Source organism: Oncorhynchus mykiss, chromosome 7 (genome assembly GCF_057628025.1).
Source record: "Oncorhynchus mykiss isolate SJ-2025 chromosome 7, ASM5762802v1, whole genome shotgun sequence".
NCBI classification, from domain to species: Eukaryota; Metazoa; Chordata; class Actinopteri; order Salmoniformes; family Salmonidae; genus Oncorhynchus; species Oncorhynchus mykiss.
The window spans coordinates 63053453-63065770 of NC_143028.1; the positions used below are offsets into that span (position 1 = coordinate 63053453).

The 12318-nt window shown below is 45.1% G+C and overlaps 1 protein-coding gene across 1 annotated transcript in view; it reads left to right on the forward strand.

The window, feature by feature from the left end:
* The window catches only part of LOC110528344 (receptor-type tyrosine-protein phosphatase gamma), a 218773-nt gene that overhangs the window by 167307 nt on the left and 39148 nt on the right, over positions 1–12318 (forward strand). Inside the window, exons 8-9 of the mRNA XM_036983922.2 lie at positions 768–966; positions 8376–8548. Coding sequence (XP_036839817.2) covers positions 768–966; positions 8376–8548 — 372 coding nt within the window. The remainder of the gene's footprint in view (positions 1–767; positions 967–8375; positions 8549–12318) is intronic.

A 12318-nucleotide genomic window follows, 5' to 3' on the forward strand; every position in this document is an offset into this window, starting at 1 on the left:
AGGAGAGATGTAGCAAAAGACCAGCGTTCAAAGTCGTCCTTAGTACGGGTTAAAAGAGGAGCAAAGTTGGCCTGAAAAGTGTTTTCAAATCTGATTGTGACATGCACCCCGAGATAAGTAAACCTTCTCAGCTGCTTTATAAATGTACTGCTACTGTAGAAAGGACAATAAATAGCACATCAAGTGCTTGGCTTTTAATAATCCTTTCTCAGTAAGACATGGTCTTATGGTCTTATTTGGATTATCTTAGTATGTGCAGCACTTGGTTATGTACACAGATATTCACATATCTCCTTGAGTGTACAATTGCATGTTTGAAGAGCTCCGGATGAGATATGTCCACAAACCTGCAGCAGAGGACAAATCCTTTGTTCTGTATTGGATCACTGGATGCAGAGTATTGACTGTGTACTGCAATGTTTTATGGCGTTCATATATGGTCTCTTATGAATACGTAATTCATTTTTCCATCCGTCCGTAGAAGAAATTGATTCTAGCCAGTCTTTAATGGTTAGTCATTACAGCACTCTGCAGGACATCAGTCAAAGAGATCGATGGCAGAACATTTGCCCCATTGAAATGTTACACACTTCTGGAGCCAGTCGAGCTGAACAGAGGCACGTTTATGTCCTTTGCTTCAGGGACACACACATGCACCCCCTCCAACCAACACACAACACACACACGCAAAACAGTCACATGCACACGCACACACACTGCTTCTGCCTTACTGAAGCCTATCCCTCTCTCTCTCTTCTTCTGTCTAGCTGGAGGCATTCTACTCCATCTTCACCACGGAGCAGCAGGACCATGTGAAGTCAGTAGAGTACCTGAGAAACAACTACAGACCCCTCCAGGACCTGGACAACAGGGAGGTGTCGAAGTCCGCTGTTAAAGACGCCTGGCAGAGGGACCTGACTGACAGCCTGGGACTAGGTACAGATGTCATCACAGACGCATCCAGAGGTACCACACTATACACTCTCTTACATTCAGTCAGTCTGTCAGTCAGACACATCCAGAGGTACCACACTATACACTCTCTTACATTCAGTCAGTCTGTCAGTCAGACACATCCAGAGGTACCACACTATACACTCTCTTACATTCAGTCAGTCAGTCACCAGACACATCCAGAGGTACCACACTATACACTCTCTTACATTCAGTCAGTCTGTCAGTCAGACACATCCAGAGGTACCACACTATACACTCTCTTACATTCAGTCAGTCTGTCAGTCAGACACATCCAGAGGTACCACACTATACACTCTCTTACATTCAGTCATTCAGTCAGTCAGACACATCCAGAGGTACCACACTATACACTCTCTTACATTCAGTCAGTCAGTCAGTCAGTCAGTCAGTCAGTCAGTCACCAGACACATCCATAGGTACCACACTATACACTCTCTTACATTCAGTCAGTCACCAGACACATCCAGAGGTACCACACTGTACACTCTCTTACATTCAGTCAGTCAGTCACCAGACACATCCAGAGGTACCACACTATACACTATCTTACATTCAGTCAGTCAGTCAGTCAGTCAGACACATTCAGAGGTACCACACTATACACTCTCTTATATTCAGTCAGTCAGTCAGACACATCCAGAGGTACCACACTATACACTCTCTTACATTCAGTCAGTCAGTCAGTCAGTCAGTCAGTGAGACAGTCACCAGACACATCCAGAGGTACCACACTATACACTCTCTTACATTCAGTCAGTCAGTCAGTCACCAGACACATCCAGAGGTACCAGACTATACACTCTCTTACATTCAGTCAGTCAGTCAGTCACCAGACACATCCAGAGGTACCAGACTATACACTCTCTTACATTCAGTCAGTCAGTCAGTCACCAGACACATCCAGAGGTACCAGACTATACACTCTCTTACATTCAGTCAGTCAGTCAGTCAGTCAGTCAGTCAGTCAGTCAGACAGTCACCAGACACATCCAGAGGTACCAGACTATACACTCTCTTACATTCAGTCAGTCAGTCACCAGACACATCCAGAGGTACCACACTATACACTCTCTTACAATTAGTCAGTCAGTCAGTCAGTCAGTCACCAGACACATCCAGAGGTACCACACTATACACTCTCTTACATTCAGTCAATCAGTCACCAGACACATCCAGAGGTACCAACACTATACACTCTCTTACATTCAATCAGTCAGTCAGTCAGTCAGTCAGTCACCAGACACATCCAGAGGTACCAATATAGCTGATCTGATCAGACCTTACACTACTTCTCACCATGCCACTCTGTCTTTCACTTAATGCCTGTCGTTTGTCTATACCAGTGTTTCACAAACTCTGTCCTAGGGAATCCAAGGGATGCATGTTTTGGTTTTTGCCCTAACACTACACAGCTGATTCAAATGGTTGAAGCTTGATGATTAGTTCAGTCAATCAGTTTTTCAGTTGTGCCTTTCTTTGTCTTTGTATGAAATCTTTTTCATTGCTTTATTTTGCATTACAAACATTGTTAGTTGAGGCTCCGCTAAAACCGGTCGAGTTCATCCAGAAAGGACCCTGCCTCTTTAAACGTCAGCTCTCTTTGTTTTGAGTGTGGCTGGCAGAGAGAATTGAATGGGAGTGATTGTGATGAAGTGGGAGCTGGCGCTGTAACGGGCTACAGGATTGAGTAATCATCATTAATATGCACACAAAAAATTGTCATACAAATTAAGTTGTGAAATTGCTCTGTCTCTCTCTCATCTTTGGGGCGGCAGGGTAGCCTAGTGGTTAGAGCATTGGACTAGTAACCAGAAGGTTGCAAGTTCAAACCCCCGAGCTGTCAAGGTACAAATCTGTCGTTCTTCCCCTGAACAGGGAGTTAACCCACTGTTCCTAGGCCGTCATTGAAAATAAGAATTAAAATAAATAAACCTCTTTTCCATTTCTGTCCCATTTTCTCTCAACATTTCTCTCAGACGTATCCTCTCTGATCCCTGGGTCTATAGATATATACATTTGAAGTCGGGAAGTTTACATACACCTTAGCCAAATACATTTAAACTCAGTTTTTCACAATTCCTGACATTTAATCCTAATAAAAATTCCCTGTCTTAGGTCAGCTAGGAGCACCACTTTATTTTAAGAATGTGAAATGTCAGAATAATAGTATTGAGAATGATTTATTTCAGCCTTTATTTCTTTCATCACATTCCCAGTGGATCAGAAGTTTACATTCACTCAATTAGTATTTGGTAGCATTGCCTTTAAATTGTTTAACTTGGGTCAAATGTTTCAGGTAGCCTTCCACAAGCTTCCCACAATAAGTTGGGTGAATTTTTGCCCATTCCTCCTGACAGAGCTGGTGTAACTGAGTCAGGTTTGTAGACACTTTTCCATTCTGTCCACACATTTTCTATATGATTGAGGTCAGGGCTTTGTGATGGCCACTAAAATACCTTGACTTTGTTTTCCTTAAGCTATTTTGCCACAACTTTGGAAGTATGCTTGGGGTCATTGCCCATTTGGAAGACCCATTTGTGACCAAGCTTTAACTTCCTGACTGATGTCTTGAGATGTTGCTTCAATATATCCACTTAATTTTCCTTTCCTCATGATGTGATCTATTTTGTGAAGTGCACCAGACCCTCCTTCAGCAAAGCACCCCCACAACATGATGCTGCCAACCCCGTGCTTCACAGTTGGGATGGTGTTCTTCAGCTTGCAAGTTCCCCCCTTTTTCCTCCAAACATAATGATGGTCAATATGGCCAAACAGTTCTATTTTTCTTTCTTCAGACCAGAGGACATTTCTCCAGAAAGTACGATCTTTGTCCCCATGTGCAGTTGCAAACCGTAGTCTGGCTTTTTTTATGATGGATTTGGAGTAGTGGCTTCTAACTTGCTGAGCGGCCTTTCAGGTTATGTTGATATAGGACTCGTTTTACTGTGGATATAGATACTTTTGTACCTGTTTCCTCCAGCATCTTCACAAGGTCCTTTGCTGTTGTTCTGGGATTGATTTGCACTTTTCGCACCAAAGTGCGTTCATCTCTAGGAGACAGAACGCGTCTCCTTCCTGAGCGGTATGACGGCTGCGTCGTCCCATGGTGTTTATACTTGCGTACTATTGTTTGTACAGATGAACGTGGTCTACAGGTCTTGGCTGATTTCTTTTGATTTTCCCATGATGTCAAGCAAAGAGGCACTGAGTTTGAAGGTAGGCCTTGAAATACATCCACAGGTACACCTCTGGATCTGTGTAATCTGAGGGATATATGTCTCTCTAATATGGTCATACATTGGACAGGAGGTTAGGAATGTTATGATTAACTAGGAGTGGTGGGTGGAATCAGGCGCAGAGAGCAGGGTTCAGTAGATTGTCAAATGTATTCTCCGGCGCATCAAAACGGTCACGCCAACACACAGGGCGCATACAATTTACCAGCCCAAACAACAGGACCAAAATAGCCCGGAGAATACATACACGAAAAAAACACCATCCAACAGAGTAACAAAAAACAAGCCTGCACAAATACCCAGCGGGCCTAGTGCCCTTAAATAGCCTACAAACAAACACTAACTTAAAACAGGTGTACCCAATTACCCAATAACCAAAACAAACGGAAAGGGAATCGATGGCAGCTAATAGGCCGGCGACGACGACCGCCGAGCGCCGCCCGAACAGGAAGAGGCACCATCTTCGGCGAGGTTCGTGACAAGGAAGTGCAGCTCAGTTTCCACCTCCATTTTGTGGGCAGTGTGCACATAGCTTATCTTCTCTTGAGAGCCATGTCTGCCTACGGCGGCCTTTCTCAATGGCAAGGCTATGCTCATTGAGTCTGTACATAGTCAAAGCTTTCCTTAAGTTTGGGTCAGTCACACTGGTCAGGTATTCTGCCACTGTGTACTCTCTGTTTAGGGCCAAATAGCATTTTAGTTTGCTCTGTTTTTTTGTGAATTCATTCCAATGTGTCAAGTAATTATCTTTTTGTTTTCTCATGATTTGATTGGGTCTAATTGTGCTGCTGTCCTGGGGCTCTGTGGGAATCGCTTCCTTTTAGGTGGTTGTAGAATTTAATGGCTATTTTCTGGATTTTGATAATTAGTGGGTATCGGCCTAATTCTGATCTGCATGCATTATTTGGTGTTCTACATTGAACACGGAGGATATTTTGGCAGAATTCTGCATGCAGAGTCTCAAATTGGTGTTTTCCCATTTTGTGAAGTCTTGGTTGGTGAGCGGACCCCAGACCTCACAACTATAAAGGGCAATGGGCTCTATGACTGATTCAAGTATTTTTAGCCAGATCCTAATTGGTATGTTGAATTTAATGTTCCTTTTGATGGCATAGAATGCCCTTCTTGCCTTGTCTCTCTGATCGTTCACTGCTTTGTGGAAGTTACCTGTGGCGCTGATGTTTAGGCCAAGGAATGTATTGTTTTTTTGTGTGCTCTAGGGCAATGGTGTCTAGATGGAATTTGTATTTGTGGTCCTGGGAACTGGACCTTTATTGGAACACCATTATTTTGGTCTTACTGAGATTCACTGTCAGGTCCCAGGTCTGGCAGAATCTGTGCAGAATATCTAGGTGCTGCTGTAGGTCCTCCTTGGTTGGTGACAGAAGCACCAGATCATCAGCAAACAGTAGACATTTGACTTTAGATTCTAGTAGGGTGCGGCCGGGTGCTGCACACTTTTCTAGTGCCCGTGCCAATTTGTTGATATATATGTTGAAGAGGGTGGGGCTTAAGCTGCATCCCTGTCTCACCCCACGACCCTGTGGGAAGAAATGTGTGTGTTTTTTGCCAATTTAACTGCACACTTGTTGTTTGTGTACATGCACTTTATAATGTTGTATGTTTTACCCCCAACACCACTTTACATCAATTTGTATAGCAGACCCTCATGCCAAATTGAGTCGAAGGCATTTTTGAAATCAACAAAGCATGAGAAGACTTTGCCTTTGTTTTGGTTTGTTTGGTTGTCAATTAGGGTGTGCAGGGTGAATACATGGTCTGTTGTACGGTCATTTGGTAAAAAGCCAATTTGCTCAGTACATTGTTTTCATTGAGGAAATGTACGTCCTCTTCTCTGCTCTCCTTCCTTCTCTGCTCTCCTCCTCGCTGCTCTCCTTTCTCCTCCTCTCTGCTCTCCTTTCTCCTCCTCTCTGCTCTCCTTTCTCCTCCTCTCTGCTCTCTTCTCTTCTCTCCTCCTCTCTGCTCTCCTCTCTCATATCCTCTCTCCTCTTCTCTCCTTTCCTCTCTCCTCTCCTCACTCCTCTCTGCTCTCCTCTTCTCTCCTCTCCTCTCCTCTCTGCTCTCCTCCTCTCCTCTCTGCTCTCCTCCTCTGCTCTCTTCTCTCCTTCTCTGCTCTCCTCCTCTCCTCTCTCCTCCTCTCCTCTCCTCTTGCCTCCTCTCCTCTTTACTCCTCTCTGCTCTCCTCACTTCTCTCTTTACTCCTCTCTGCTCTCTTTACTCCTCTCTGCTCTCTTTACTCCTCTCTGCTCTCCTCACTTCTCTCTTTACTCCTCTCTGCTCTCTTTACTCCTCTCTGCTCTCCTCTCTGCTCTCTTCTCTGCTCTCCTCCTCTGCTCTCCTCTCTCCTCCTATCTGCTCTCCTCTCCTCCATCTCTCACCCAACCTAACCCTCTCCTCACGTCCCACCTCCATTTCATGTATACATAATTCACACTACTTTCACATAATTTTTTCAGTGGAATAATGGGGCAATCTAAGACAGAAAACATAGAGCTTCCTGCCTTGACACTGGTTGTAGACAGCCTCTGAATCCGTTGTCTAGTAACTCAACATTCCATGCGGAGACAGACAGACAGACAGACAGACAGACAGACAGACAGACAGACAGACAGACAGACAGACAGACAGACAGACAGACAGACAGACAGACAGACAGACAGACGGACAGATGGACGGAAGGACACATGGATATGGATGTCTTTCCGGTGACCATACTGTGGCCTACATCACCCTCTTGAGGTTAAGTATAGTACTGCAGCCATACAGTGTGTAAGTGAGTGAGTCATCCTATTCTCTAGTACCACAGATGAGACGACTGACTCACTTAAATATAGAACCACAGAAGATGACTAAAGAAGTTGTCAACAACACTACACATGCCTGACTCCTGTTTCAGATTCATCACCCACATTCACTCCTCCAGTCTACAGACCCTGGTCTCTATCCCTCCACCCCTCCAATCGTTCGTCCCACCTACCTCCATCCCTCTTGCTCTCCACCATTCCATCCCTACTTCCTCCATCTCTATATCCCTCTATCTCTCTACTCCTTCATCCCTCCATTCCTACTTCCTCCTTCCTCCATCCCTCTATCTCCGTCTCGCCAGTCCTCCATCGCTCCATCCAGTACCCTAGAGACTGGTTGGTTGGACTATACCAGAGCCCTGTGTGTTGAGGCTCAAGGCTCCTGTCTTTATGAGCTTATGTGTTCTTTCAGTCTGGTTAAAGCTGCTCCTCTGGAAACCAGCGGCTGGATGAGTCAGCAGTCAGACAGTAATAAAATATGTAGTTTCTCCTCAGGCTGCCTGCCTGCGACCCACGCATGTAGCACACACACACACCTTGCCATTATCAGATCAGCCTGAGTGCTGAAGAGATGTCAACACAAGCAGCAGTCCGCCGAATGAATCCTTTTATTTTTGACCTGTTTCTGTCTCCATCACCACTTCATTCATCAGAAAAACAAGTCCTCAAGGCTTTCTCTCTCTCCTATCCTCTTCCACCCTGGGTGGGTTTTATTGTCATATAAATCATGTGTTTATCGTTTCTCTCTATCCTATCCTCTTCCACCCTGGGTGGTTTTATTGTCAAATAAATCATGTGTTTATCGTTTCTCTCTCTCCTATCCTCTTCCACCCTGGGTGGTTTTATTGTCAAATAAATCATGTGTTTATCGTTTCTCTCTCTCCTATCCTCTTCCACCCTGGGTGGTTTTATTGTCAAATAAATCATGTGTTTATCGTTTCTCTCTCTCCTATCCTCTTCCACCCTGGGTGGTTTTATTGTCAAATAAATCATGTGTTTATCGTTTCTCTCTCTCCTATCCTCTTCCACCCTGGGTGGTTTTATTGTCAAATAAATCATGTGTTTATCGTTTCTCTCTCTCCTATCCTCTTCCACCCTGGGTGGTTTTATTGTCAAATAAATCATGTGTTTATCGTTTCTCTCTCTCCTATCCTCTTCCACCCTGGGTGGTTTTATTGTCAAATAAATCATGTGTTTATCGTTTCTCTCAATCCATCCGTCTCCTCTTTCCTCTCCTTCACCCCTCCTTCCCTCTCCATTCTGATTTTCCTTCTTCAACCCCTCCCCCCACACCTGCTTCCCTCCTCCCCCCATCTCCCTCCCTCCCCCTCACCAGTCTGCAGCAGTGCCCCAGTCAACATGAAGATCCAGCCACTGAACGGCACTGCCCTGTTGGTGAGCTGGCAGCGCCCGCTAGTGGTCTACCACCCGCCTATCACCAGCTTCATGGTGTCCTACAGCTGGATGAAGAGTGACGTGGCCTACGAGAAGACTGGGGACCAGAACATGGTGAGACACAGAACGCTGTGCAGACTGTCAGTCCGTCTCAGTTGCCTGGCTGGAAATGGACACTCCAGGTCTGTCTGTCACAAATCAAATCCCATTTTATCGGTCACATGCTTTGTAAACATCAGGTGTAGACTAACAGTGGAAGTCTTCCTAAAGGGCCCTTCCCAACAAGGAAGGAAGAGAGAAAACATAATAACAGATAAATACACAAGAGTAACGAAAACTTGGCTATACAGTATATACGGGATACCACAACTGAGTCAATGTGCAGGGGTACGAGGTCATTGGGGTAGATATGTAAATATTGGACTGCAAAAAGGATAAAGTGACTGGGCAAAATAGTTAGTGCAAAAAGGGTCAATGTAGATAGTCCTGGGAAGCTATTTGGTTAACCATTTAACTAACAATTCAGCAGTCTTATGGCTCGGGGGTAGAAGCTGTTCAGGGTCCTGTTGGTTCCAGACTTGTGCATCGGTACCGCTTGCCGTGCGGTAGAGAGAACAGTCCATGACACACACACTGCACCGAGACTCCCACTGTGATGTGTCCGATGGGCTCAGCTCCCTCCAGTCTAATGTGTCAGTGAGAGATACACACCACGTCTGTCACTGTAACGTGGGATCTCAGTGAAGTTCTCTTTTTTAAACACATCATGGCAGTCTTCTCATTCAGCCAGGGGTTGTTGTTGATATAGTTCACGCCTTCACGTTAGTTTCCAACTTGGATGTGTTGACTATTTAGACTTGCCAAATGGAGCCTATCTTGTCTCATCCTCTAAATACACTATATATACAAATGTATGTGGACACCCAATAGACAAACAATCTCCATAGACAAACATTGGCAGTAGAATGGCCTTACTGAAGAGCTCAGTGACTTTCAACATGGTACCGTCATAGGATGCCACCTTTCTAAACAAGTCAGTTCGTCAAATTTCTGCCCTGCTAGAGCTGCCGTGGTCAACTGTAAGTGCTGTTATTGTGAAGTAAAAACATATTGGAGTAACAACGGCTCAGCCCTGAAGTGGTCTACACATGTAGTACAAGTGGTCTACACATGTAGTACACATTCTCCACAGAACGGGACCGGCAACTGCTGAAGCGCGTAGTGCGTAAAAATTGGCTGTGCTCGGTTGCAACACTCACTTCCGAGTTACAAACTGCTCTGGAAGCAACGTCAGCACAAGAACTGTTCGTCAGGAGCTTCATTAAATGGGTTTCCATGGCCGAGCAGCTACACACAAGCCTAAGATCACCATGTGCAATGCCAAGCGTTGGATGGAATGGTGTAAAGCTCGCTGCCATTGGACTATGGATCGGTGGAAACGCGTTCTCTGGAGTGATGATTCACGCTTCACCATCTGGCAGTCCGACAGACAAATCTGGGTTTGGCAGATACCAGGAGATTTTTATTTATTTTTTATTATTTTTATTTTACCTTTATTTAACTAGGCAAGTCAGTTAAGAACAAATTCTTATTTACAATGACGGCCTAGGAACAGTGGGTTAACTGCCTGTTCAGGGGCAGAACGACAGATTTGTACCTTGTCAGCTTGGGGGTTTGAACTTGCAACCTTCCGGTTACTAGTCCAACGCTCTAACCACTAGGCTACCCTGCCGCCCCAATGATTGCTAACTGCCCCAATGCAGAGTGCCAACTGTAAAGTTTGGTGGTGGAGGATTAATGGTCTGATGCTGTTTTTTATGGTTTGGGCTAGGACCCTTAGTTCCAGTGAAAGGAAACCTTAACGCTACAGCATACAATGACATTCTGGACGATTCTGTGCTTCCATGTTTGTGGCCATTTCTTGTTTCAGCACGACAAATCAAAGTTTATTTGTCATGTGCGCCGAATTCAACAGTGAAATGCTTACTTACAGGCTCTAACCAACAGTGCAAAAAAGGTATTATGTGAACAATAGGTAAGTAAATAAATAAAACAACAGTGATATTTAACAGTAGCGAGGCTATAACAGTTTCCCTGAATTGTTGACAATGCTACGGTGCACAAAGTGAGGTCCATATAGAAATGGTTTCTCAAGATAGGTGTGGAAGAACTTGACTGGCCTGCACAAAGCCCTGACCTCAGCCCCATCGAACACCTTTGATATGAATTGGAACGCCAACTGCGAGCCAGGCTTAATCGCCCAACAAGACCTAATCGGTGCCCGACCTCACTAATGCTGTTGTGGCTGAATGGAAGCAAGTCCCAACATCAACATCTAGTGGAAAGCATTCCAAGAAGAGCGAAATAAATATTTCTCTCTACTATTATTCTGTCATTCCACATTCTTAAAGTAAAATGGAGATCCTAACTGACCTAAGACAAGGAATTCTTACCAGGGTTAAATGTTAGGAATTGTGAAAAACTGAGTTTAAATGTATTTGGCTAAGGTGTATGTAAACTTCCGACTTCAACTATATATATATGAGGCCATACAGAGGAGGATTTGGCTGTGAACAATCATTTTAAAGGAATAAACATAGACTGCAGGAAAACACTGTCTCAGGAGAGACGATGCAGAGACGTCCATCTCTCTTTGCCTACAATCAATCTCGCTCTCTCTCTTTTCATTTGCCATATCACCACACTCCTTCATTCTTCCCTCACGTCAGCCCCCTTTCCCCATTCTCTGCCCACTTCATTTCCATTTTTATTTTCAATCTCCGTCCTTATCTGGGTTATATCAGGGAACTGCAGGCTTCCTGCAATCATAGTTGAATCAATTGAAACCACTCAAGCCCTTAGTTTCACATCCCCTCCTCTCATCTCCCCTTCGGCCAATGCAATAACCCTACATTCTGGAGACCATCTCTGACGTAATTAACTTTAACCAGAGTGGCCCCTGATGCGTCACACAGTGCAGTGATGGACAGGTAAGGACACAGAACGGGTAGGTGAGGACACAGGGGGGAGTAAAGGGTAGGTAAGGACACAGGGAGGAGTAAAGGGTAGGTGAGGACACAGGGAGGAGTAAAGGGTAGGTTAGGACACAGGGAGGAGTAAAGGGTAAGTGAGGACACAGGGAGGAGTAAAGGGTAGGTGAGGACACAGGGAGGAGTAAAGGGTAGGTGAGGACACAGAACGGGTAGGTGAGGATACAGGGAGGAGTAAAGGGTAGGTGAGGACACAGAACGGGTAGGTGAGGATACAGGGAGGAGTAAAGGGTAGATGAGGACACAGGGAGGAGTAAAGGGTAGGTGAGGACACAGGGAGGAGTAAAGGGTAGGTGAGGACACAGGGAGGAGTTGTAACGGTTTTCTAGGTGTGAAGGAGAGTCGGACCAAAATGCGGCGTGTAGATTGCGATCCATGTTTATTGTGACTATAGCAACACGAATCTAAATACAAACAGTGCAAAATAATAAATGTAATGAAAACCGAAAACAGCCTAAACTGGTGCAAACTAACACTAAGGACAATCACCCACAAACACACAGTGAAACCCAGGCTACCTAAATATGGTTCCCAATCAGAGACAATGACTAACACCTGCCTCTGATTGAGAACCATATCAGGCCGGACATAGAAATAGACAAACAAGACATCCAACATAGAATGCCCACCCAGTTCACGTCCTGACCAACACTAAAACAAGGAAAACACACACGAACGATGGTCAGAACGTGACAGTACCCCCCCTCCAAGGTGCGGACTCCGGACGCACAACTTAAACCTATGGGGGAGGGTGTGGGTGGGCATCTGTCCGCGGTGGCGGCTCTGGCGCTGGACGTGGACCCCACTCCATAACAGTTTTAGTCCACCTCCTTA